General features: G+C 40.3%; 1 protein-coding gene across 7 annotated transcripts in view; it reads left to right on the forward strand.

Moving 5' to 3' along the window:
- Positions 1–27,541, forward strand: part of LOC136872563 (MPN domain-containing protein) — a 139,502-nt gene that overhangs the window by 46,458 nt on the left and 65,503 nt on the right. For all 7 annotated transcript variants that reach the window (XM_067146357.2, XM_067146361.2, XM_067146362.2 and 4 more), the window contains 2 exons: positions 18,720–18,866; positions 24,340–24,433. In XM_067146357.2, the coding sequence (XP_067002458.2) occupies positions 18,720–18,866; positions 24,340–24,433 (241 nt within the window). The remainder of the gene's footprint in view (positions 1–18,719; positions 18,867–24,339; positions 24,434–27,541) is intronic.

Genomic DNA, 27,541 nt, shown 5'->3' on the forward strand with positions numbered 1-27,541 from the left:
GATAGCTGCATGAATGCGATGATGCAGATCTGGTAGATCACAAACTGGTGTCTGGTACACTTGATTCTTGACAAACCCCCTCAGGAAAAAATCAAGTGGTGTAATGTCAGGGCTTCTAGGGGGCCAAGCAATTGATGGACTACCTCTCCCAATCCAGCAGTCTGGGAACTCACGATTCAAGAATTCCCTCACAACTTCCGCATAATGGCATGATGCACCATCTTGCTGAAAGATCACGTCACGAGGAAGTTGTGGCACAACATATTGCTCCAACATGTCTAGGTTACGTGTTCCATTAACTGTAGGCTCCGCGTAGATCAATGGGTCAATAACCGTGTCCTTCAACAATCCACATCACACATTCACTTTCGGAGAGTCCCGTTCCAACTCTATCACTACGTGGGGGGGTTTCAGATCCCCATATGCGGCAGTTGTGCTTGTTTACCGTGCCGGAAATATGGAATGTAACCTCGTCCGAGAAACAGACCGAATCGAGGAATGCCTCATTTCCATCAATTTTTGCCAGAATTATCTGCACGAATGCCTTCCATAGCGGCCTGTCCTGAGGTTTGAGTTTTGACAAAGCTGCAGTTTGTACGCCCGTAGGCGCAACCTTTTGTGGACGACATTGCGTACTGTCAAACGAGGTAACTGTAACTGCCTACTTGCTTGTCAAATTGACTTACGAGGGCTCACCTTGAAGGACTCGCAGATTAAATCAACAGTAGCTTCTGAAACTGTGTACTTGGCGTGGCGGCCCGACATCGACAGCAAGGTCCCAAATTCTCGAAGGCGCCTGTCCCATTTCATGATTGTTACGTAAGTGGGAACATCATCAGTTGGTAACAGTCCATACTCACGCCGAAATCTATGTTGTACTAGTGTAACAGATTTTATCTCCGCGAGCGAAAGCACACAGAACACCTTCTGTTGTGGAGTCCACATGCTTACTGGCGCGCTTCTCGTGAATAATGCAGTTACGCACATCCGCATGTGGTACTACCGCCACTGCAAGTGAACACAGAAAACACTTTGAGTTACCCTAGTTGTAGAAACAAACCGCCAATAAATATCTCCATTATTTCTCAAGTTATATTTTTTTGATACAAGGATTGGGGCAAAAGTCATGGCAACTATTTTTTTCCTTGTAGATATGTGAACGGCTCACAAACGTATATGTGTCGTGTGGAAGTTCTGCAGGCATAGTGTGTATGCAGAACAACAGATGGCTCTGTGATAGCTGGTAGTAGCGCAGCGAGGGCTGTGAAATCAGTCAGTTGGTGAGTGTCGCGCAAGATGGAAGTAACCCATGTTGAGCAGCGCGCTTACATCAAAATAGCTGTTCTCTGAGGGAGAAATTCGATGGAATGTCTCAGTGAATTAGTGGAAGCCCTTGGGAATAATGCCGTACCATACTGTACAGTAGCACGGTGGGTAGGAAAGTTTCAGCAAGGACGTGTGTCAACCAGTGATGAGCAATGTTCGGGACGACCTGTCATTGTGCGGACCAACGTGGTACGTGCCGTCATCGAGCAGCCCCTGGATGAAGACAGACGATGGACGCTACTGGAGTTAGAGAGGGCAAGTGGCATCAAGAAACACACCGTCCACAGGATATTGCATAAAGAACTGCAACTGCGTAAAATCGCATCGCGGTGGGTACCGCATGCACTGGCGGAAGTTCAAAGGTGGGTGCGCTATGCAATATACACCGACCACCTTGCACGCTGGCAACAGGACGGCAATCGATTCTTGTCACGAATAATCACCATCGATGAATTTTGGGCCAGTGCATACGAACCAGAACTGAAACGTCAGTCCGCAGAGTGGCGACATGCTGGATCACTAAGGAGGCAGAAGGTCCATCAGAATCCTTCCCCGGACAAATTGATAGTAATCGCCGCGTATGACGTCAGGGGTGTCATTGTTTGCCACTTTGTTCCACATGGCAGAACAGTGACCGCACAGTACTACAGGGACTTCCTGGTGCGACAGGTACGACGTCGCGTTCGGGAGAAACATCTGGATCTTGTGGACAGTGCAGAGTGTGTAGGGCAGCTACTGCAACGTTGGGGATGGGAAGAATTGGAGCATCCACCGTACTCTCCCGACATTTCGCCCTGTGACTTTGATCTCATTCGAAAGATTTAGGAATCACTACGTGGTAGGTGGCTTGCAACACGAGAGGACATTGCTAATGCTGTGCGTTAACAGATGACCCGATTCACACATGGTGCTGCAAATGCTGAGGCAGATGGTGTTCAGCACCTCCCACATCGTTGGCAGCATGTGGTGTCAGTAGTAGGGGACTACTATGAGGGTCTTTAGGCCCAGGTTTGTCATATCAACTTTATGTGTAGTGTGTTGTCATTCTTTTGCACCAGGAAGGCCATATTGCCCTGTATACTACCATAATAAAATATAGGTCTTTTCTGCTCTGATGGCAGGCGGCCTACATGCTGTCAGGGGAAGCGGGGAGCATGGGGCCGACCAATCCAGGACGACGTGAGGGGCCGTTAAGGGAAAGGGACAGAGGCCACTCTTACAACGTTGCCAGGAGCGCCCGTGCGCGTGTTAAAGTTGTGTTGAAATCCACATTACTTTGAAATGCAGAGCTTCGTATGTTATAGTTTGAGTATGGCCTATGGATGAGTTTTTATTATTTATTTATTTATTTATTTATTTATTTACTTTTAATATTTAATTATATCTTCGATGTAGTACGATACGACTTAAATAATAATGCATATAAAAAGTGCATTGACAACAGACCGAAAAATAATTCGTTCTAAAGTACAGAGTTGCACAATGCATTTGTTTAGTGTCGGGTATTCACCCTTTACGTAATACCGTAACTGAGGAGAGTTCTTCTTATTACATCTTTATGGAATCCATCGATTGCCTTTGTTATACAGTTCCTTTTGATTCATTTGCGCGGTGATTGAAACGAGATGGAACCAGATGACTGGGTAGGTAATGTCTTTATCTTCCTGTACTGTACGCTGAACGGTTCGCGAACTAACTTGACAAGCTTCCGACACACTCTGTTGCACTTCATACACACTGACTAAAGGGCCATTATTTTCTGCTTCCTTTTGAAAATATTCATTGACATTGCTGATCATTTTTCTACCCTGGCTCCTTATCTCCTTCCTCTTTGCTATTGTAAGATATATAGTGCAGTTATTACATACAACATAGATCATTGCAAATAGAAACAAACAAACATCACATCACATGTCACAAACACGCTAATCGCAGAATGCAATAAAGGACGTGGCAAGAATTCCTCATAAAACATGAATTATCCTAAAACAAACTTGTCAAGCAAGCTCTTTGTTATACCCACACGCACACTGCAAGGCTACTCGGCAACACAGCAGTTCAGAGAGCGAAGTGAGCGGGGCAAACTCCCCGGGAGACTGAGTAGTTCTCAGCGCCACCGCCAGGCGATTTTTTACCTGATTGGGCAGTGACATACTGCCTGCACCCCACTTCCCCTGACAGCATGTAGGCCGCCCGCCATCAAAGCAGAAAAGACCTATAGTGTGTTACGATATTTCAATGCTATTCATTGCCCACACATGTAGTTAACACCTTGTTCTTTCATCTGAATATGTCACATTTTCCAACCGTACTGGTATCTTCAAGAAAAAAAGTAGTTGCCATGACTTCTGCCCCAACCCTCGTATTATTATACCTTTAATCCAGACCCCTTGTATTATTATACATCAAAAGTGTTCTGCATCACCTATGAAGTTTACTAATGGAGGTACACGTTCTTTGCACGGGAGTCTCTTGTTAATAAAAGTTTGCTATTCTTCTGCATGCAAAAACAAGTGAAAGAAAAACTCTCCCTTGATTCGTAGAATGTCCACTTCATATTCCCACTTGCTATCTCTGCCAAGTATTGGCCTTTCTCTTACAGGAATCACCAGTCGGTGTTATAGAATATGGCTTGAATCTACGCCAATTGAAAAATACATTATTTACTACACACATTCTTAACTTCTTAGCTATGCTTATATGTAACTTATCACGTTATCTACCCTGTCGATAAATGCACATTCCTCAGGCATATTTAAATTTAAACATTGCAAATCTTTATGACATCAAGCATGTAGAATCCTTCACATTCACTCAACAAAACAGGAAGCAGAATTGCCAGTCGCCCCATCGTAAAATAAGGCCTAACTGCCGTAGTTGCATTTAATAAACTTCATGATCCATTCCATATTGATTTACAACTGTAATCTGGCAAAATTTCTTATAAACAAATTATAAAAGAACAAAACAGACAAAATTAAAATTCGCAACGCCTCACGTGAGAGACTTCAAACCCAAATTAATAAAAGGGCAAAAGGAATGGTGTTCTCAACTGAAGAAAAGATGTCGGCATCTGAGAGGATGAAGAAATATTGGAAGCAAGAAAAGCTAAATTGTCTTTGTATAATTGACTGGAGTGGTCCTGTGTTGGCCATAAAATGTAAAATAAATAAATAAGTACATGTTTTGGACCCTTTTGGACCTTCTTCAGCTAATAATCATAGATAGAATTAATAATTTAAAATAATAATAATTTTGCATGGCTATTTCTAGCCGAGAGCAGCTCTTGTAAGGCAGACCCTCCGATGAAGGTGAGTGGCATCTGCCATGTTTAGGTAGCTGCATGTTATTGTGGTGGAGGATAGTGTTATGTGTGGTGTGTGAGTTGCAGGGATGTTGGGGACAGCACAAACGCCCAGCCTGCGGGCCACTGGAATTATCCAATCAAGGTTAAAATCCTCGACCCGGCCGGATTTCAAACCCGGGACCCTCTGAACCGAAGGTCAGAATGCTGACCACTCAGCCAACGAATCGGACATAATTTAAAATAAACATACTAAAATATTTTTCTCAACAAGTCCAAAATCTTATGCCTGGTTTCTGGAACACCACAGTTACCTGTGAGTTACCTAAATGCGCTTGTAACTTTAACTGCGCTTTTAACTTTAATGAGTTTCCAGAAACATAAATCTAGATTTATAAGCCCTGGTAATAAACAGTGCAGTTATCGTCATGTTTAGTATCTGTCGTCCTCCAATAGATGTCTGTACGCAAATGCTTTTAGGGTTATTTTGGTAATATCTAGTTACTTTTACTAGCAGAAGTTTTCTACAATGAAAAATGGTTGGCAAATATGTACACAGACGTCTCAATTAGTCTGATTCAGCATGTAACAATCTCTCATAATATGAATATATGTATGATCTAATAATGCAAACATTAGATATATTTCCCATTCTTTCTTATTCACAGTACACAGACATCGTCTTAAATTTCACCTTGATCGTTGTCGTCAGTAAAATTATAAAAATACACAGCAATTACCAAACAGATCACTTTTCACTGATCCAGACCACAACAAGCGTAAACGAAAATAATCACATTAATGAAAACGTTCAGCACACTTTGGAACCTATCATTCCGGCACTGAAGTTCTGCACTGATAGTGTGATATCCATTTGTCCTCGCTGCAACTGTTGCAGATTTTTTGTAGTAGACTGCAAACAAACCGAAAACTCCTACTTAAAACGCATATGCCGTTTTTCTCTTCAAGGATGTTGGATATCTATGGCAAGATTGCCGTTTCTTCAGTTTTCTTCCATATCTCGGTGCCGAGTCTTACGTGCAAAATGTTGCTTATTCCTGCTCATATCTCTCTAGGAACTCACTCATTTATCATTCTTCTATGACATGAAATTTCACCTGATCAGATGCCAAACCTTTCAAGAATTCCATTTTTCCCGGGCTTTCGTGGCACAACTTGGACAACACGAAAGTATTACAAACTGCGATCTCCAATAGCCAAAAGAAAATAGCCCTATCATTCAATTTTTTATTAGTACTGTAGTTCCCTAATGTACTCCTCGAACTGAGAATTTGTAGTTTTTAATAACTGCAATGGACTAGTAATTTGAGATGTTTTACTTACACTGACCACGCAACATGCATTGACAAAAATACTGTTGTAACTGCTAATGTGAAGTCCACTTGAGAATTTCAATCGAACATAGCGAGCTAAACCTGACTCAGGGTATGAAGTGTGTTGACACAGATAAGATGATGACATAACCTACAGCTCCCTGCATGATTTTTAATTAAATAAGGCCAGATGTTTTGTGTTTATTGGGAGTCTATGAGACCTCACATCACCAGTTAAAGGATATAATAACATTAAAAAAGCAATGAAAAATCAATATTTATTATTCAGCAGGCTTATATTAAATGCATACTGGTACCTAAGATATTTATTATTTATTATTTAATACAAATTAAATATTAATGGTAAATACTCCATAATTTCAGATTGGGTGTAAACTAACTGTTGGTGGGACTCATGATCAAAGCCTGACGAAAGAAATCTTAACATTATAGCTATGGTACACTGAAAGATCAATTTGAGCCTGATGAAAATCCGTTTGTTTCCAGTTCTATTTTATTTGATGATTCATTTCCCGTATTGCAAGATACATCTACATTAGAAGTGTCATGCTCCAAGGAGATTATAACCTAAACAGATGACAGGGACAGATGACACCATACAAGTGGAATCAGTGACTAAAGCCAGTGATAACGTGGAAGTAAATGTTCTGACCGAAATATTGTCGACTCCAGCACACCCAAGCACGTTAAAACTACAATGAATGACTGTAAATATATTATAACCAGTTCATTATCACTTACTAATGTTTACAAAACTAATATAAGATCTTGTAGGAAATGGTATGGAGTGGCGCCTCATAGCAGTATTTGTTGGAATCAGTTCTGACATAGAGGTAACTACAGCACTAGCTGCAGTTACCAGTTGTTGCGCAGATAACTGTGAAGAAGCCGATAACTTTTGTTTCGGAAACTCATTTTAAACATATCACCATGTTAAGTCACTGATAACCATGCATCTACAGATAACTGTCATTAGAGAAACTGGCCATTAAAGTGTCCTATTTTTCATTAAAAATTCATGTTAAAATAATGGGACAGTGAATTTTAAACATTTAGTTCAAAATTACATCAAATTTGAATCATTCTTGAAAGAATCAAACTTATGAAATCGTCATTAAAATGACTTGAACACCACTGAACGGAAGATAATTAAAATATAATCTGTAAGTAGTTAAACTTCCTGTTGATCTAAGAGCAGTACTAGAATGTTCATTACCAGGCTGAGTAGCTCGGTTAGTAGAGCACTGGCCTTCTGAGCCTAACTTGCCAGATTCGATCCTGGCTCAGTCTGGTGGTATTTGAAGGTGCTCGAATTCATCAGCCTCGTGTTGGTATATTTACTGGAACATGAAAGAACTCCTGTCAGATAAAATTCCGGAACTGGCATCTCCGAAAACCGTAAAAGTTGTTTGTGGGACGTGGAAACCATTATTAGTCATTCATCAGATTATTATCTGGGAAAACAAGAAAAGAAAATTAATATTGTATAATACTGTATAATAACAACAATTTAACTTTTACTTACGCGCACAGCTGTGAGCTTGCATTCAGGAGATAGTGGGTTCGAACCTCACTGCCACTAGCCCAGAAGATGGTTTTCTATGATTTCCCATGTTTACACCAGGCAATTGCTGTGGCTGTACCTTAATTAAGGCCACAGCCACTTCCTTCCTGCTCCTAGCCATTCCCTATCACATTTTCGCCATAAAACCTATCTGTGTCGGTGCGACGTAAAGGAACTTGTAAAAAAAAAAAGTGTTTACTTAAAACTCGTGAAGATGTGTATGTATGCAGTGAGAAGTTGACACTGAACTGACGTTGCTCAAGGTTGAATGCTGAAGCGTGTTCATCAGAGTGCATTCATCAGAGTATATGAATGATTAAAATCTGACATATTCACTCATCACTGAATTTATTTTTTCTTGACATTAACATGCTCCAGATACTGTATGTGAAAACTTCTACCCATCATAGTAATGATTTGATCATTTTGCATTGAGGTCAGAAAAAAAGTCTGTTGCTTAATATTCTCATATTCAAATGAATCAAAAAATTTCTGAGACTGTATATTATGTGATGTCTTTTACCCCGTCCCTTACCACCACCTCCGGTTTCCATCAGTGAAACAAATATATATTTTCCACCATAAAACAAAAACTATTTTCACACAGTACCAGCAACATAACACAAAGCACACAGCTGATACAACCTCACACGCCGCTTAACTTCTTACCTGTTAGGCGCACTGCAGGCGGCACTTCCAAACTTGCCTACATTAAGGCGGCAGGAACATATATTGTGCGCAATTTCTCAGACACTGTGAGTGATGTAGATGCACAATATGAATGTCCAGCTTTTCCAATGTTACGTTGTATGGTCCTTTCAGCCAGTTCCGAGCAAAAAAGAAAAATTTACCATTGTGGCACTTTCACCCTTTTCCATTTTCACTCATCAGTTAATTGTTTGTTTCATATTGACTGTTGACAATGTGGAGAGGTTTGACATTGAACTCAGGCTTTTGGCAGACAGTCTAGTAATTAGAAATTGTATACCACCACCCCTTCTACCCTGCTGACAAACATTTTTAAGGTGTTTCTTTTTCCCTCCCACCAATGTGACTCGAACTATTTAAACTTTATGCACTTGTTATATGTGATCAGGGGTCGAAAAATACGGGCGCCCAGTTGCCATTGCGTCTGAAAATTTTTACTTGGTGCCTGAATTTTCAAATTTGGTTTTGAAAATTTAATTTTTGAAATCCGGAGTTCCCTTACATGTATGTTCTTACCACTGTACAAAGTAACAAGTCGTGTGGTGTTTCACGTGTTTTCTGTAGCTCATACGAGGGCCATCCGGAAAGTAGTACCCTTTAGCGTCGCATGAAGCGCTGACGACTCGGGTAGCCGCTGGGCAAGGTCATACCACGTCAGTGGCTTGTCTGCCTGCTCTGTGCGAGGTTGCGTGACGCTAGCATTGCCTGTGTTGTGTCTGTGATCGTTTAAAATGTTTAAACAAATTGAGAACCCCGCCAGTTGTGAAGTGAGGGCCATGTTTAAATTTCTTAATGCATGAAACGTTCGACCTTGTGATATTCATCGCCAATTAACAGAGGTGTATGGAGATAATGTGATGGACGAGTCGTCTGTTCGGCGCTGGTGTCGCAACTTCAACCTGGGAAGGGGGAATACACATGACGAGGAGCGTTCAGGGAGACCATCTGTCATTACAGACCAACTGCTGAGCGCAGTAGACGAATGCGTGAGGAACGATTGGCGCGTCACAATTGATGAACTCTTTGGACATTTTCCTAATGAGTCTCGAACAATTGTTCATGAAATTGTCAAAGACCATCTGCATTATTCAAAAATCTATGCAAGATGGGTCCCTCGCATGCTTACAGAGGAGCACAAAACCAAGCGTATGGTTGCAACACTGACGTTTCTGGGACATTATTCCGATGAAGGAGACTTTTTCCTGACTCGCATCATTACTGGGGATGAAACATGGGTTTGTTATGCATCACCTGAGAGTAAATGACAGTCAATGGAGTGGCATCATGCTCATTCACCAACCAAAACAAAAAAATTCAAATTCTGTCCACCAGGAAACTCATGGCAACCGTTTTCTGGGATCGCCGAGGTGTACTGTTCATTGATTTTATGGCCCGCGGAGACACAATTAATGCTAATGCGTATTGTGAAACATTAAAGAAATTACGGCGGGCAGTACTAAATCGACGGTGAGGTCTATTGTCTACAGGTGTCATTGTCCTTCATGACAATGCCAGGCCTCATACAGCTGCGATAACACAACAACTTTTGCAGCAGTTCAAGTGGGAAACCTTCGGCCATCCCCCATATAGCTCGGACTTGGCCCCTTTGGATTTTCATCTCTTTATGAAGCTTAAAGACTTTCTGGCGGCAAAAAGATTTGACAGCGATGAAGAAATTAAACGAGCCGTGACTACGTATCTCAATACGCTGGCGGCGGAGGACTATGACGCTGGAATACAAAAACTCGTCCCACGTTATGACAAATGCCTAAATTTGCTTGGAGATTATGTGGAGAAGTAGTGTAAAGTATGCTCTTTCCAATAAAAATGTGTATATTTGTTCATATTTACTCCTGTGTCTTTATTGCGCAAACGGGCACCACTTTCCGGATGGCCTTCGTATATGCTAATATGATTGTGCAATAAACATTTTCAGTGTTTTTGGCAGTCTTGAATTCTGTAATTCATCTTCGTATCTTGGAACGGGATGAAACTAATTTAAATAGTTCTGCAATAGATTCCATTACAGATGGTCAGCTATCGGTAGCCGAGTACAAAGATAAGACCAGAGTTGTGTAGAAATGCAGAGAACTAATATGTTAAATAATTCCACAAACACTATATTACTGCCTTCCCGTGACTAGCCGTTCCTGAACTATTGCCACCAAAGCCGTGCTCATAATTATTCTTGCATGTAGAACATACGAAATGACGTGTTTATCAATTCTTGTATTTTCACCGAACATTATTTTTACTTTTAATTTAATTACAGCATCTTGGTATTGAACGGTCTGCACTTTAGAAATACGGTTGTTTTTATTCCTGTGCGTTTACGGAAAATTGGCAACGTAGCATCAGATATCAAAGCCTGTGAACTCGGAAGCCATTTAACGCTGCACAAATTGACTGATGCGGGTAATAAACAGTGTATTCTTTCGAATTTCCTTGTAAGTAGGGCCCGTAAATGTAACACAAAGTGATACAGAAGCGAGTGAATGTGAGAAAACACTTGATGGAAGTGCCGATTGTAGTGTCCAGGACGACAGTGACCAGTGTGAAATTTATGGTGTTCAAGACAAGGATAAGTCAAACATTAAAAATACGTTGAAATTTCAATTTTACCGGGCAAGTTGGCCGTGCGGCTTTGAGCTCGCATCCGGGAGATAGTGGTTTCCCATTTTCACACCAGGCAAAGGCTGGGGCTGCACCTTAATTAAGGCCACGGCTGCTTCCCTCCCGTCCCTAGGCCTTTCCTTCCCCATCGTTGCCATAAGACCTATCTGTGTCGGTGCGACGTAAGGCAAATACTGTAGCAAAAAAAAAAATTCAATTTTCAGGCAAACGGAAATTTCAGCCCTTTTAGCGAAATGCATAAAGAAAATTAGTGCTAATATGTTACAGCATATTAATGCATTGTTCATGGCATCTTATCATATTGCGAAAAATAACACACCCTACACTGATTTTGAAGGTTTGGTTGCATTGTTAAGCAAGTTGAATGTTACTGATTTGGAGAAGTATTTGAATGTTACACAATGCAGAGAATTTATTTCATACATTGCCTCAGATCTTCGTCAAGATTTTACATGTGACAATAAGGAAAGTTCATATCAGTATCTGACTCGATGGATCAGCAGATAAATCTGATGTTGGGGAGCTGATACTTTACTTTTTTTTTTTTTTTTTTTAATAAGGTGACCTTCTATTGTGTCATTGGAGGATGCAACAAGTGATAGCTATATGGAGGCTCTAGAAACAGAATTGCTTCAGTTAGGGCTTGGAGAACTATTCACGGTACCAAACTGATAGGTATAGGGACTGATGGAGCACCATGTGTGATTCGTGTCTGTAATGGCTGGGTTTCAAAAATATCTGGAAAAATTGAGAACTTCATTGTGTTGCACATCAATTCCAACTCGTTGTTCTTCACTCACTGAAAAATGTGAAACTTAAAAAATCATTGATGAAATTGATTCTACCGAGCTTGATAGCTACAGTCGCTTAAGTGCAGTCAGCATCCAGTATTCGGGAGATAGTGGGTTCGAGCCCCACTGTAGGCAGCCCTGAAAATGGTTTTCTGTGGTTTGCCAGGCAAATGCTGGGGCTGTACCTTAAATAAGGCACAGCCGCCATAAGACCTATCTGTGTCGGCGCGACGTAAAGCAACTTGCAAAAAAAAAGAAAAAGAAAGAAATTGATTCTACACTCAAGAAACTATATACGTTTTATCGACATTCACCAAAAAGACTTCGCGAACTGAAGAAATTTTCAGAGTTGCTGGAATGTGTAATATCTAAATTGCAGTACTTACACCAAGTTAGATGGGTAGCAAGCAAATTTAATGCTTTACATGCAGTTGTCAAAGACTGGGAATCCCTAGTGGTGCATTTAGACAATAAGGTGAAGGGGGAATCACGGCTAAAGGTCTTCTAAAGAAGATCAAGGACTTCAAATTTGTCAACACAATTCACTTCTTGTATGACTCTCAGAGTATATTTGAAAGACTTTCACTTGTGTTTCAGAGGCATGATCTGATTGTCAGATAACAGTGCATGCAAATAATGCAATTAATTCATTACAGCAACTTCAGAACACCAAGGGCCCAATGGCAGAAAAGTTTGTTTCTGCTTTAACACTTTCAGGAGTTTTCAGTGGAATACAGTTATCAGGTGTGTTGAATAAGAATTTCACGAGCGACAAGGAACATATTTTGGCAATAGTGGAATTACCTTTCTGAAAGACACCTTTCTTCAAAATGAGGACATTCAAAGTGCCACTGGTGTTTTTGACACATATTTGTGGCCATCAAGAAAACAACTGGAAAATTATGGCAACACTGAAATACAGCTTCTTGCCACTCATTTTTCGAAACACCTTGAAATTGAGGAGAACAACGTAGAAGTCATACTGAGCGAGCGGTGCAAGTTCAAAGCAGTCGGGAAAGGTCTTCCACTGAATGATCTACTTGAGAAATCGCGGACTGTGAAAGGGCGATTTCCGGTTTTAGGAAAGCTCCACAGTGTAGTGGCAACAATTTCTGTATCGACTTATCATGTGAGCGAGGGTTGAGCACAATGAATATTATTAAACACAAACTGCGAACCAAGCTTGCCAAGAAGAACTTAAGTGATCTCATAATGATATCTTTGAATGGACCATCTTTAAAGGACTTTGATGCAACGAAATGTATTGATTATTTGTGTTTTGGTGGGAAATCAAACAGGCACATATAATGTAATTTTAAAAGATGCTGACCTTGAAGGTGACTAGTGATTATTTGGGTTAGTATCCCTTAAAATATAAATTTCCATTCTTATATAAACTGATAGACTATACTACTTAAGGTCACATTTCAAAAACAACATGTAGCTTTATCCTAGTCTAACCTGTGGTTTTCATAATGTATATTTGCAAAAAATTTGTTGGCTCCTGATAAAAAAGGGGTGGCTACTGAATTATTTCTATTTTTTTCTACCCCTGTGTATTTGATATTCACCTTTTCCTGGTTTGACTTGACGATTTCTGAATATTATTACGTGCTGGCCCTGCGGTAGCCCCTTTTGGTACTTCCAGGAAGGGGCTAGTGACTCAGACGACCAGGGATCTCCCATCCGGCTTGTGGGGTGGGGCCAGCCTTTCTGTTTATTGTTCTCATTGGCTGGCTTACCTGTGAGTTTCTTCGAAATTCAACAAGAGTAGTCCGCCTCTAGCCACCTCGCAAAAATTCTTGCTCACGTCACCCAAGCTATAAAACGTAGGCTAGCCGTGGACATTCAGTCAGTATAGGGCTGTGGTGGAGTCAGAGTTGATTGCTGGACTGTTGTAAGTATCGTCCTGCTGTTGAATACTGTTGAGTCATTGCTATTTAGTTGTTCACTGCATGTGACTGTGTGAGTTACTGTACTGTCTCTGCAGTCAAACCAACAAACAGTCATCGTGTGTTGAGTGGCCCATAGCCTAGTATCAGATACAGCAGTCTACACACAGCTGCTGTATGAGGTGACTGGACTTGGGGAAGTAATAATAATAATAATTTTGTGTGGCTATTTCTAGCCGAGTGCAGCCCTTGTAAGGCAGACCCTCCGATGAGCGTGGGCAGCATCTGCCATGTGTAGGTAACTGCGTGTTATTGTAGTGGAGGATAGTGTTATGTGTGGTGTGTGAGTTGCAGGGATGTTGGGGACAGCACAAACACCCAGCCCCCGGGCCATTGGAATTAACCAATGAAGGTTAAAATCTCCGACCCAGTCGGGAATCGAACCTGGGACCTCTGAACAGAAGACCAGTATGCTGACCATTCAGCCAACGAGTCGGACACTTGGGGAAATGAAAGTAAGGATTAACTATCCTCGGGGTATTGCAACGGGCCAGACCGCCTGCTGTGCTGTAAGGAAGAGAGACTTGTAAATAGACAGCCTTTAGTAACTGTAACTTAGCTGATAAGAATTGTGTGTGTGTGTATGCGTTTATTAGGTCATCCTGAAATTAATTAGAGTAATAAAACAGGCGGGGTTTTTTTCGTAACAGTATGAAGAAATCTCTTACTATGGTAAAGTACTTTACCATCCAGTGTCCATTAGTTATTAAGAGCCATTTCTCAGGCTAAGGAGAAACAGATCAGTTGAGAAAGGAAAATCCCCTTTTAGATCAAAGACCTAATATTTTTATATCGATTAAGTACTGTAATTATATTGGTTAAGGATTATTTTATCATCAGCTACCGGATTTTCTTGGTGTGAAATCTGTTGGATAAATATGTATTTTTATTATGTCAGTTGAAGTATGGATAATTAGAATTATTGGTAAACGAGGAGTGTTGGGAGCAGGTCATAGAGGAGCATTGAATACCTATAGCCTTCAGTCTTAGAGATATAAAATGATTGCCTTGATGAACAAATGGAAAGACCAGAAAGAATAATTAAGGTGGTTTTCTTTTAAGTGGTTTAACATTGTTGTACACATACACACCGAGCGAGTTGGCCGTGTGGTTAGGGGCGCGCTACTGTGAGCTTGAATCCGGGAGATAGTGGGTTTGAACCCCACTGTGGGCAGCCCTAAAGATGGTTTTCCATGGTTTCCCATTTTCACACCAGTGAAATGCTGGGGCTGGAACTTAATTAAGGCCATGGCCGCTTCCTTCCCACGCCTATCCCTTTCCTACCCCATCGTCGCAATGAGACCTATCTGTGTCAGTGTAACATAAAACAAAAAAAGAAAAAAGAAAGAACAACCCAAACACACACAGGTTTTGGCAATGCATGAGTGGGAACGGGGTACAATTGTGAGTTTCCAACCCACCATCTTCTGAATGTATGCTCACAGCTACACAAATGGTGATGTGTTTACAACTGTCATGGTAAAATAAAATAAAATAAATAAATTACTCGTTACCCATGAAAATAAGGTTTGCAATAAGAAAGAAATTGTTGATTCTTCGAGGGTTAAAGGCATTGCTTTGTTTATCCGCCTCGGAAGAATATTTTTGAATAACAGAATGACTTAATAATTTCTCTGAAAAAATTTTTCATCATCAGTCAGTCGCTATTGTGCATTTAGGGCAGTTGCCCAGGTGGCAGATTCCCTATCTATTTATTTTGTTCCTAGCCTTTGCTTAAATGATTTCAAAGAAATTGGAAATTTATTGAACATCTCCTTTTGTAAGTTATTCCAATCCCTAACTCCCCTTCCTATAAACAAATATTTTCCCCAATTTCTTCTCTTGAATTCGAACTTTATCTTCATATTGTGATCTCTCCTACTTTTAAAGACACCACACACACTTATTCGTCTACTAATGTCATTCCTCGCCATCTCTCCACTGACAGCTTGGAACATACCACTTACATGTCATAAACCTCATGTTTTATCCGTACTGAAGGCTGTTATAACTTAAAATTCAATTAAAGTATTTATTAATCCACCTATTCAATACTTATTGTCCACTTATATGTGGTTACAAATAACATACTCTCATTTATCACTTTCGGGACATGTTTCGCCCTATTTTAGGACTTCTTCAGCCTTGAATGATAGTACTTCATTGATATTTTATTATGAGTTTATCAAATGTAATCCATTTCACAATATATGTACCAATATTTTAGATAATAAGGTTACAAGGCTATTTTTTTAAGCTTCTTTTTTAGTATTTAAGTGTAATATTTTAAGATTGTATTCAAGACTGAAGATGCCCTAAAATAGGGCGAAACAAGTCTTGAAAGTGATAAATGAGTGTATGTTATTTATAACCACATATAAGTGGACAATAAGTTTTGAATAGGTGGATTAATAAATACTCTAATTGGATTTTAAGTTACATACCACTTAGTCGAGCAGCTCATCTCCTTTCTCCCAAGTCTTCCCAACCCAAACTTTGCAACATTTTGTAACGCTACCCTTTAGTCGCAAATCACCCAGAAGAAATCGAGCTGTCTTTCTTTGTGGATTTTTTCTAGTTCTTGAATCAAGTAATCCTGGTGAGCGTCCCATACACTGGAACCATACTCTAGTTTGGGTCTTACCAGAGATGTATATGCCCTCTCCTTTACATCCTTACTACAACCCCTAAATACCCTCATAACCATATGCAGAAATCTGTACCCTGTATTTACAATTCCATTTATGTGATTACCCCAATGAAGATCTTTCCTTATATTAACACCCCAAAAGAAATTTCACCCCACTAATGCAATAATTAAAACTGAGAGGACTTTTCGTATTTTTGAAACTCACGATCTGACTTTTAACCCAGTTTATCATCATACCATTGCCATACCATCTCACAACATTATCGAGGTCATTTTGCAGTTTCTCACAATCTTGTAACTTACTGGTATTTATTACTCTATATAGAATAACATCATCCGCAAAAGCCTTATCTCTGATTCCACTTCTTTACTTGTATCATATATATATAAGAAAACATAAAGGTCCAATATACTGCCTTAAGGAATTCCCCTCTTAATTATTACAGAGTCGGATAAAGCTTCGCCTACTCTAATTATCTAAGATTTATTTTCTAGAAATGTAGCCACCCATTCAGTCACTCTTTTGTCTAGTCCAATTGCACTCATTTTTGCCAGTAGTCTCCTATCAAATGCCTTAGATAGGTCAATCATGATATAGTCCATTTGACCTCCTGAATCCAAGATATCTGCTATATCTTGCCGGAATTCTACAAGTTAAGCTTCAATGGAATAACCTTTCCTAAACCCAAACTGCCTTCTATCGAACCAGTTATTCATTTTGAAAACCTGTCTAATATAATCAGAAAGAATGCTTTCCGAAAGCTTACATGCAATGCATGTCAAACTGACTGGCCTGTAATTTTCAGCTTTATGTCTTATCACCCTTTCCTTTATACACAGGAGCTACTATAGCAACTCTTCATTCATTTCTTATAGCTCCTTCGTGTAAACAATAATCAAATAAGTACTTCAGATATGGTGCTATATCCCAACCCATTGTCTTTAGTATATACCCCAAAATCTTATCAGTTTTAGCTGCTTTTTTAGTTTTCAACTTTTGTATCTTATTGTAAATGTCATTGTTAGATAAATTTTAATACTTCTTTAGTATTAGTCACCTCCTCTATCTGGACATTATCCTTGTAACCAACAATCTTTACATACTGCTGACTGAATAATTCTGCCTTTTGAAGATCTTCGCATACACATTCCCCTTATTCATTAATGATTCCTGGGATGTCCTTGGAACCTGTTTCTGCCTTAAAGTACGTATACATACCCTTCCATTTTTTCACTAAAATTTGTATGACTACCAATTATGCTTGCCATCATGTTATCCTTAGCTGATTTCTTTGCTAGATTCAACTCCCTAGTAAGTTTCTTCAATTTTTCCTTACTTCCCCCTGTGGGTTGGGGCGGTAGAATAACACCCACGGTATCCCCTGCCTGTCGTAAGAGGCGACTAAAAGGGGCCCCAGGGGCTCTGAACTTTAGAGCGTGGGCTGGCGACCACGGGGCCCTTAGCTGAGTCCTGGCATTGCTTCCACTTACTTGTGCCAGGCTCCTCACTTTCATCTATCCTATCCGATCTCCCTTGGTCAACTCTTGTTCTTTTCTGACCCCGACGCTATTAGGTTTGCGAGGGCTAGGGAGTCTTTCATTTTCACGCCCTTCGTGGCCCTTGTCTTTCTTTGGCCGATATATCTTCATTTTTCGAAGTGTCGGACCCCTTCCATTTTTTCTCTCTGATTAGTGTTAATTAGAGGATGGTTGCCTAGTTGTACTTCCTCTTAAAACAATAATCACCACCACCACCTTTTCCTTACTTCCACAGCCATTTCTAACTCTTGTTTCCAACCTTCTTAGACTCTATCCTTCTCTGATATAATATAGTGGGTCTTTACCATTCGTTACCACCTTTAAAGGTACAGACCTGTTTTTACATTCCTCAACAATTGCTTTAAACCCATCCCAGAGTCTGTTTACATTTTTATTTACTGTTTTCCACTGATGATAGTTACTTTTTTTAAACTCCCTCATACCTGTTTTATCAGCCATGTAGTACTGCCTACTAGACCTACTTTGAAGACCTTCCTTTCTATCACATGTATTTTTAACTACGACAAAAACAGCTTCTACCATTCCTATGCTATCTCTATGATACACACACTAGTTCGGTGAGAAAACGTCTGCTTCCATTATATCATTTCTCAGCTATTATTCAACTCCTATTACAATATCTGGTAGGTATATATCTATTAAATTACTTAATTCTGTTCCTTTCTTTACAGTACTTCTATAGTTCAATCATAATAATCATCTGTTTACTCCACTCTGTGCACCTGAATCCTGTAACAATCATTTAAACCTCATGCATATTGTTATGTTTGATATTGACCTTTTTCTTGTTTTTACTTGCTAATTAGGGAAAATAGTTCCTGAAATTGATGTTGAAATATATTTCTTCATACTATATGATGCTCTTTGTCTTTCAGGGTCAAAAGTTTACTGGCGATTTGCTTCCTGATGGCAAAATTAAGTCTCAAGAAACAGATATCATATTTGCTTCTCCAAGTGCGTGGGCCATTCACTGCAAAAGAATCATTAATCCTGAAAAGAAATCTGGCTGTGGTTGGGCTTCAGTAAGTTTTGCATGTGTAATATGGTATTGCATCATTAAAGCATTTGAAAATTCTGGGAAAATTTTAATGCTAATTTTGTGGGTGAAGCATGGAATTTAAGAAGGACCTATATGAGGTGGAATGAGGAGAAATAATCAAGATACATGTTAATTTTTTCCATTATAATTATTCAGCAAATCAAACTATTTAAACAAAATACAGATAGAAAATGACACAGAAGGGCACTTAGAAAATTGATTGAAAAACAGCAGAAATTTGCATTAAGTCCTTAGTGAGAGAAAGGAGATGTGTTCCATAGTTTGGTACTGAAAATAATAGGGAGAATACTGGAGGTTGGAGAGATTAACCCTCTTGCACTCAGCCTATATGCTCAAAGCAGCTCAAACTAATTTTTGTGATTTTGCAACCAAATTATAAAAAATCAATACGTAAACAGATTAACACACATTAAAATAAAATAAATCACACTAATATAGGAAAATATAAGTATTTCATAAATGTATATACCTTGGACATATTATTATTGGTAAAGCCGAAAAAAATTTATGAAACTTTGAAAATAATTTTTGAAAAATAAATAATGTTTAATGATGGAAAGATCAGGCATTATTGTGTCTTTCTTCTTTAATCTTAAACCTGAAAGAAAGAACATTTAATCCTGAATAATTTGATATGAATATGATGTATGCGCTACAATTCACTCATGAAGTATGGCACAAAGTTATTCACTGTACATGTAACTGTCATCGATGTCAGGTTCTTCACTGTCCATTGCATAGTGAGCAGCCATGACTGTGCGAAAATCTTGAGGGGTAAAATCGTCACTTCCCACATAACAGGGTCACTTTCGACAAAAAAGCCTCTATTACTGTCTAAATCATCTGAAAATTCAAGGATATCGAAATCATTCAGCCTTGAACATGGCTCGGTCATTAGGAGAGAAAGATCACGCAAGAACGTGCAACAACGGAGTAATGAGAAGACATATATGCCCTAATTATAGTTCACGAAGTACAGCAAACACACGATATACCAAAGAAATGAAACAAACTCTAAACTAAACTTATAGCAAGATCAAATTGTTGTATTCATAAGCCAGCCAAAAACAGATCTGCGTAATAACAACTTCGAACAACCACAGCAAACATTCACGTTTGTCGAAAATAAAAATATTTCGTAGGGCTGGTGGATTTATCTGTTGAGTAAAATGCAATCAATGCTTTAAGTTACTATCATGATCATCTGTTACCATTTAACAACCACACAAATTACCAAAATCCCTAAATAGCATAGAGCCGATGTATCGGCGCTGTGAACTTTCTCGCCATAACCTCTCGTGCTGATATATCGGTGTGCTGAGTACAAGAGGGTTAAGGATAGAAGAAAAGATAAGAAGGGTTGTTCGGGGTAAAGTTATCTAATGGTTAAAACTGAGACTGCTGTGAACTGGCAATGCATGAACTAGTATAGCTGTTATTGCTCTGGAGTTGCTAGATAATAATTTAGGTAAATGGTCACTACAGTATAATTTTAAGTAGATTTGCTTTGAGGCCATCCCAGTGGAATGAGGTTGGTAAAATTGTTTCTGGGTAAAATGTACACTGACTGACAGAGCAAATGCAACACCAAGAAGGAGTGGTTCGAAAGGGATGAAAGTTGGGGGAAAAACAGAGACGGCACGGACGAATAATTGATGTTTATTTCAAACCGATATGCAGGTTACACAATGCGCACGGCATCGACTCAGTAGGATGTAGGACCACCGCGAGCGGCGATGCACGCAGAAACACGTCGAGGTACAGAGTCAATAAGAGTGCGGATGGTGTCCTGAGGGATGGTTCTCCATTCTCTGTCAACCATTTGCCACAGTTGGTCGTCCGTACGAGGCTGGGGCAGAGTTTGCAAACGGCGTCCAATGAGATCCCACACGTGTTCGATTGGTGAGAGATCCGGAGAGTACGCTGGCCACGGAAGCATCTGTACACCTCGTAGAGCCTGTTGGGAGATGCGAGCAGTGTGTGGGCGGGCATTATCCTGCTGAAACAGAGCATTGGGCAGCCCCTGAAGGTACGGGAGTGCCACCGGCCGCAGCACATGCTGCACGTAGCGGTGGGCATTTAACGTGCCTTGAATACGCACTAGAGGTGACGTGGAATCATACGCAATAGCGCCCCAAACCATGATGCCGCGTTGTCTAGCGGTAGGGCGCTCCACAGTTACTGCCGGATTTGACCTTTCTCCACGCCGACGCCACACTCGTCTGCGGTGACTATCACTGACAGAACAGAAGCGTGACTCATCGGAGAACACGACGTTCCGCCATTCCTTCATCCAAGTCGCTCTAGCCCGGCACCATGCCAGGCGTGCACGTCTATGCTGTGGAGTCAATGGTAGTCTTCTGAGCGGACGCCGGGAGTGCAGGCCTCCTTCAACCAATCGACGGGAAATTGTTCTGGTCGATATTGGAACAGCCAGGGTGTCTTGCACATGCTGAAGAATGGCGGTTGACGTGGCGTGCGGGGCTGCCACGGCTTGGCGGCGGATGCGCCGATCCTCGCGTGCTGACGTCACTCGGGCTGCGCCTGGACCCCTCGCACGTGCCACATGTCCCTGCGCCAACCATCTTCGCCACAGGCGCTGCACCGTGGACACATCCCTATGGGTATCGGCTGCGATTTGACGAAGCGACCAAGCTGCCCTTCTCAGCCTGATCACCATACCCCTCGTAAAGTCGTCTATCTGCTGGAAATGCCTCCGTTGATGGCGGCCTGGCATTCTTAGCTATACACGTGTCCTGTGGCACACGACAACACGTTCTACAATGACTGTCGGCTGAGAAATCACGGTACGAAGTGGGCCATTCGCCAACACCGTGTCCCATTTATCGTTCGCTACGTGCGCAGCACAGCGGCGCATTTCACATCATGAGCATACCTCAGTGACGTCAGTCTACCCTGCAATTGGCATAAAGTTCTGACCACTCCTTCTTGGTGTTGCATTTGCTCTGTCAGTCAGTGTATATAGCATTGTCTCTGGGTTTTTTCCTTGTTCAGCTTGTCACTAAAAAAGTTATTTGATCTTCGTCTTTATTCTTTAGCGTTTATACTGCGTGGTTGCAGGGCCTGCTACATGGGTGTGCTATCTCAGTTTCATTCTATCTCTGTCACATCTGGATGGATATTCACAGTCTTTTGGTCTTCTGGTGCTGACCTCTAGGTGTAGCCCGTCTTGGCAATTGTGCAGCTCCTGCTCGTAAAATGTACCCAAACCATCAGATTTCTTGGATTGGTTCAACTCCAAATCCTTTTTTTGATGCTGTCGTTAGAAACGTGATCTGATTTAGTGATGCTCACTGTTCAACATCTTTGTCTCTATTACGCTAAGCCGGTGTTCTGTCTCAGCTGTAGTCGGCCAACATTCGCAGCCATAGCGTGTGACAGGATGAATGACAGTATAGTAGAGTTTTGATTTTAGATTATTTTTCATCCTTCAATTGCGAGTGACTCCGGTTGATGTTTGCCACTTTATCCAGCCTGCATTAATTATAGTGTTTATCTCTTGATGAGTCGACCATTGTCAGCTTCCATGGAACCATGGTATTTAAACATTTTCACTCTCAGCAGGCCATTGACTTCTACTTAAATTGTTCCCATTTCTTGTGTGTCAGATGTCATGTACTCTGTTTTATTCTTGTTGAGGTGCTTGAGTTTGGCATTGTAGATCAGTTTGTTCTCTGCAACATGACATCATCAACATAGAGAAGGGTCCAGGGTTGTTGGTTATCGATTGATGCAATACAAAAAAACTGAAGGAACCACAATAAAATATCACATGACCAAGCACCATTATCACTATTACGACAATATATTTGATGATGTTATTCTGTATAGTGTAATAATAAGTTACAAGATTGTGAGCAACTGCAAAATGAGCTTGATAATGTTGTGAGATGGGCAGCAGGCAATGGTATGATGATAAACGGGGTTAAAAGTCAGATTGTGAGTTTCACAAATAGGAAAAGTCCTCTCTGTTTTAATTACTACATTGTTGGGGTGAATGTTCCTTATGAGGATCACTGTAAGTTAATATAAGGAAAGATCTTCATTGGGGTAATCACATAAATGGGATTGTAAATAAAGGGTACAGATCTCTCCACATGGTTATGAGGGTGTTTAAGGGTGGTGGTAGTAGTAAGGATGTAAGGGAGAGGGCATATAAGTCTCTAATAAGACCCCAACTAGAGTATGGTTCCAGTGTATGGGACCCTCACCAGGATTACTTGGATTCAAGAACTGGAAAATATCCAAAGAAAAGCAGCTTAATTTCTTCTGAATGATATCCAACAAAAGGGTAGCGTAACAAAAATGTTGCAAAGTTTGGGCTGGGAAGACTTGGGAGAAAGAAGACGAGCTGCTCAACTAAGTGGTATGTTAAAATTATGTTCGTAAATTGTACTAAGTGGTATGTTCCGAGCTGTCAGCAGAGAGATGGCGTGGAATTACATTAGTAGACGAATAAGTTTGAGTGGTGTCTTTAAAATGAGGAAAAATCACAATATGAAGATAAAGTTGGAATAACTTACCAAGGGAGATGTTCAATAAATATCAAATTTCTTTGAAGTCATTTAAGAAAATGCTAGGAAAACAACAGATAGGAAATCTGCCACCTGGGCCATTTAAAGACTTTTAAACCTTATTGAGAGCAGCTGCTGTGTTTTCATATTCATTCCACCCCATGCTAAGTGTCAGGTATACAGGGTAAACCGAAATTCGCGCACTCAGGCGTCACAGCGCAACTCCTCACATGCCAGCAATAAAAAAATGTCTCTCACAAAAGTTCATTCTGCGAGTATATCCGGCAGAAAAACTACGTTGAAGAGTGGCAATCTGGCAACACTGTAACAACATGTAAGGTAACTACCTCTGTCAGCACATATTAGTCGTGCTGTACAGTTGGTGCAGTGGATAGAGTTTTGGGTTAGCATGCAGAAGGTCGAGGGGTCGATCCTGGGTTGGGGTGTATGTTTTATATTTAGGAAATGTAGTCCAGGTGGTATGGTATGTGGCATCTTAATCATCAACAGCGAATAAATTCACGCCCACGGCGTGGAAAGGGCGTCTTTCAAAGCTGACCAATGAAAACGATTGTTCGTCCATTTCTAGGATCATAGTATGTAAGTGCAAATGGTTTCTAGAGGACCCGCTGCAATCGCAAGACGAACTTTTGTGAGAGACATTTTTTTATTGCTGGCATGTGAGGAGTCGCTGCAACGCCCAAGTGCACGAATTTCGGTTCACCCTGTATATACACTTTCACAGTTGGACACAAAATGATCACAGTTGTGATCTTCAATACTAGCATGCATTGTTACTTTAACGCTTAATTGGGCAGGTCAAGCCAAAAGTTCGAAACTGTATTTATGGCTACTCTAGGTATTTTTCTTAATCTTAAAATTGCTTGTGAATGTTTACAGGTAAGATATAGAGGAAGGAAATTAGATGCTATTAAAACATCTTGGTGTAAGAAGCGGAAACAAGACCAGAACAAGGAGAACGAGGTTTCAGATGGTAAGTTCATTAAAACAAACACAGTTTACTCTATTCTGGAGGTGGCAGCCCCACCAATGGTCTTACTTCCTTCAGGCTAGCAACCCGTCGGAAGGACATTTGATTGCTTTCAAGTCTTGCAAAAAGTAAAATGCAAGACCGTAAGGGGTCACATGGCCCAATACTTGGAAGGAAGATGATGATGATGACTCTATTCTGTTATTTCTGTCTTAGCTGGGTCATCATTTGTATTAATTGTGATAGGTTTGATGTACTGTCAACCAGCCTTGAGACAGACACTCTTTACAAATTCTCCCCCCCCCCAATCAGGGAGCATTGTTGGTAAATTTTGAATGTACTTACAAACAGTACATAACAGGAGACGACCGAACTAGTTGCCCATGCAATTAGGGGCACCAGCTGTGAGCTTGCATTCAGAAGATAATGGGTTCAAACCCCACTGTCGGCAGCCCTGAAGATGGTTTTCTGTGGTTTCCCATTTTCACACCAGGCAATGGGGCTATATATTAATTAAAAGGCCACAGACGCTTCCTTCTCACTCCCAGCCCTTTCCTATCCCATTGTCATCATAAGCCCTGATTGTGTTGGTGCGACATAAAGCAACTTGTAAATAAATAAAAATTTAAAAACAGGAGATGTATTACAGGTTATGGTGCAGTTTCCTGATGCTATTAATTTCATGGCAAAAATTATTTAAAATGGTGACCGACTCAATCCAGCAATTTAGTTATACATGTCCAGTCATTACACAAAAATAGAGCAGAAGAATGTATGAAATTGACACAGTAGCCCTGGAAATCTGCAGCAAAAATGAAACAGCCTATTTCTTTCACAATACTGGCCACTTGAATTTCAGATCTCCACATGTCATAAAATGAACGTCAAAGCCCTCTCCCCTCACATCATTATCACTAAACTCCATGCATTGATAAAAAATTAAGTTTTCATAAGGAAACTTCAATTTATTGCTTCCTTAACAGTACTTGTACAATTGAGTTATCTGAATTTATTTAAGCCCCATGTAATTTCCGATGGACTTCTTTGTGGAAAACTTTACTAGCAACCAGTCTCATCATTTTGGATCTGACTATCCAACATTTTATTTATTTGTATCGTCTTCCTCGCCATAACATTCTTCGGATGAGTCATTTACAGTGTAGGTAAACGATGATGATGATAATAATAATAATGTTATTGGCTTAACGTCCCATTAACTACTTTGATGGCTTTTGAGACTCCAAGGCACTGGGATTTTGTCCCGCAGGAGTTCTTTTATAAGCTGGTAGATCTACCGACTTGAGGCTGGTGTATTTGAGCACCTTCAAAAAAAATACCACCCGATTGAGCTGGAATCAAAACTGAGCTTAAGCTTTGGAGGCCAGCACTGTATTGCCTGAGCTACTCACTCTGACTACAAAATAACTTCTTTCAAATTCACTCTCACTCTGTTCCTTAGACATTGATGGACATTTTCTTTTATCTAGTGTAGTCTTCTTTTTTCTTGTGCTGGTTTGGTGTGTCCAGAACTAGCTGAGCCATTTTGAATTGATGGTCTATAATGAAAGTCCTCAGTTCCTACACTTTTCCCAGGTTCCTCTTTGAATTTTTCCCTTCCTTTTCATGACATTTGCCTTAGTTTCATAGTGCATATCCTAGTGCATATTACGTGTGATTTCGAATTAACTGCCAATTCGCAATTCAGAAGTACCAACCCTTGCCACGTTACAAAATATTCTAAGGCCCGTTACTGCATGCAGTTAACCTTGATTCACAGTTTATACCTTTCAAATGCCATGAAAAAAGACCTATTTCCAAAATGTATCCAGGAAGGTGCATTTACAGTATTCATGTAATGCACTTGGATATCTCACTGGCAAACATAACCTCACACAACAAAAGAAAGGGGGGAAAAAAGAGCACTATTCAAAGACGAGGAGAAATCTATGCTGGCTCCCATGTGCAAGTGCTTTATTCATTGGATTACTATACTGTATGCATTTTAGATGCCTTGTATTTACACAGAAAGTACCCGATGCTTTTAAAATAGAAGTTTCCTATGACTCTATCCGTACGATTTCCCGCCATGGCACTTCTCTCATACTGCAGAAATGTAAACACTTGCGGCGTCACGAAGTATTCTAAGGCCCATTAATACATGCAATCACCTTGATTCACAGTTTAAACCTTTCAAATGCCATGGAAAAACTATTTCCGAAATGTATCCAACAAGGTACATTTACAATGTTCAGATAATGCACTTGGATAAATCACTGAAAAACATAACCTCACGCAACAAAAGAAAAAAATTCACACAATTCAAAGACGAGGATAAATTATGCTGGTTCCCCTGTGCAAATGCATTATTTATTGGATTTCTGTACTGTTTGCATTTTTAGATGCTTTGTAATGGCATGGAAAGTGCCCAACGCTCTTAAAACATTGTGGCTTACCAAACTTTTCTATGACGAGGGGATAAAATTTCTTGTTTCCACGTGCATTGCAACACACTACAATGACCCCCATCCCCCACCCTTGTACGATTCCCCGGCTGGCACTTTCTCCTTTAAAACCATAAGACCATTTGGGCTCGCATTAAAATAAAGCAATGCAATTTGATTGGCAATGACAATATTATTCGGTGCCTATGAATTTATTACATGAGCCACATTTTTTCGTCAACTGTCGGCATCGCCAGTGTTTGCGGACTCTGTTTTTCCGCACACTGCCTGTTGCGTGATATTATGGCGTTCCTTAAAAGGTTGAATACAAAAGAATTCAGATTTCATTCAACTTAGCAATCATGAAGCACACTGTAGACCCACCGAAGTGAGTGTAAGTGTGGAGAGCTACCCCTCCACGTTCTGGAACACGTGTTCTATTATAACGCGGATAAATTTCGAGTTAAAATTACTCTGTAACATACTGTTGTTTTAAAATGTAAAGGCAGTTTCGAATTACGAATTATCCGTATTTCGAATTAAACAATTTAAATAACATGCAAATCTGTATCTCATGTTTCCAGGAACGAGAGCTTCTTCGAATTAGGCGGGATTTTGAATTAACCTATTTCGAATTATCGAGGTTCTACTGTAATCCTTCACTTTCTAA

Source organism: Anabrus simplex, chromosome 4, assembly GCF_040414725.1.
Source record: "Anabrus simplex isolate iqAnaSimp1 chromosome 4, ASM4041472v1, whole genome shotgun sequence".
Lineage (NCBI taxonomy): Eukaryota > Metazoa > Arthropoda > Insecta > Orthoptera > Tettigoniidae > Anabrus > Anabrus simplex.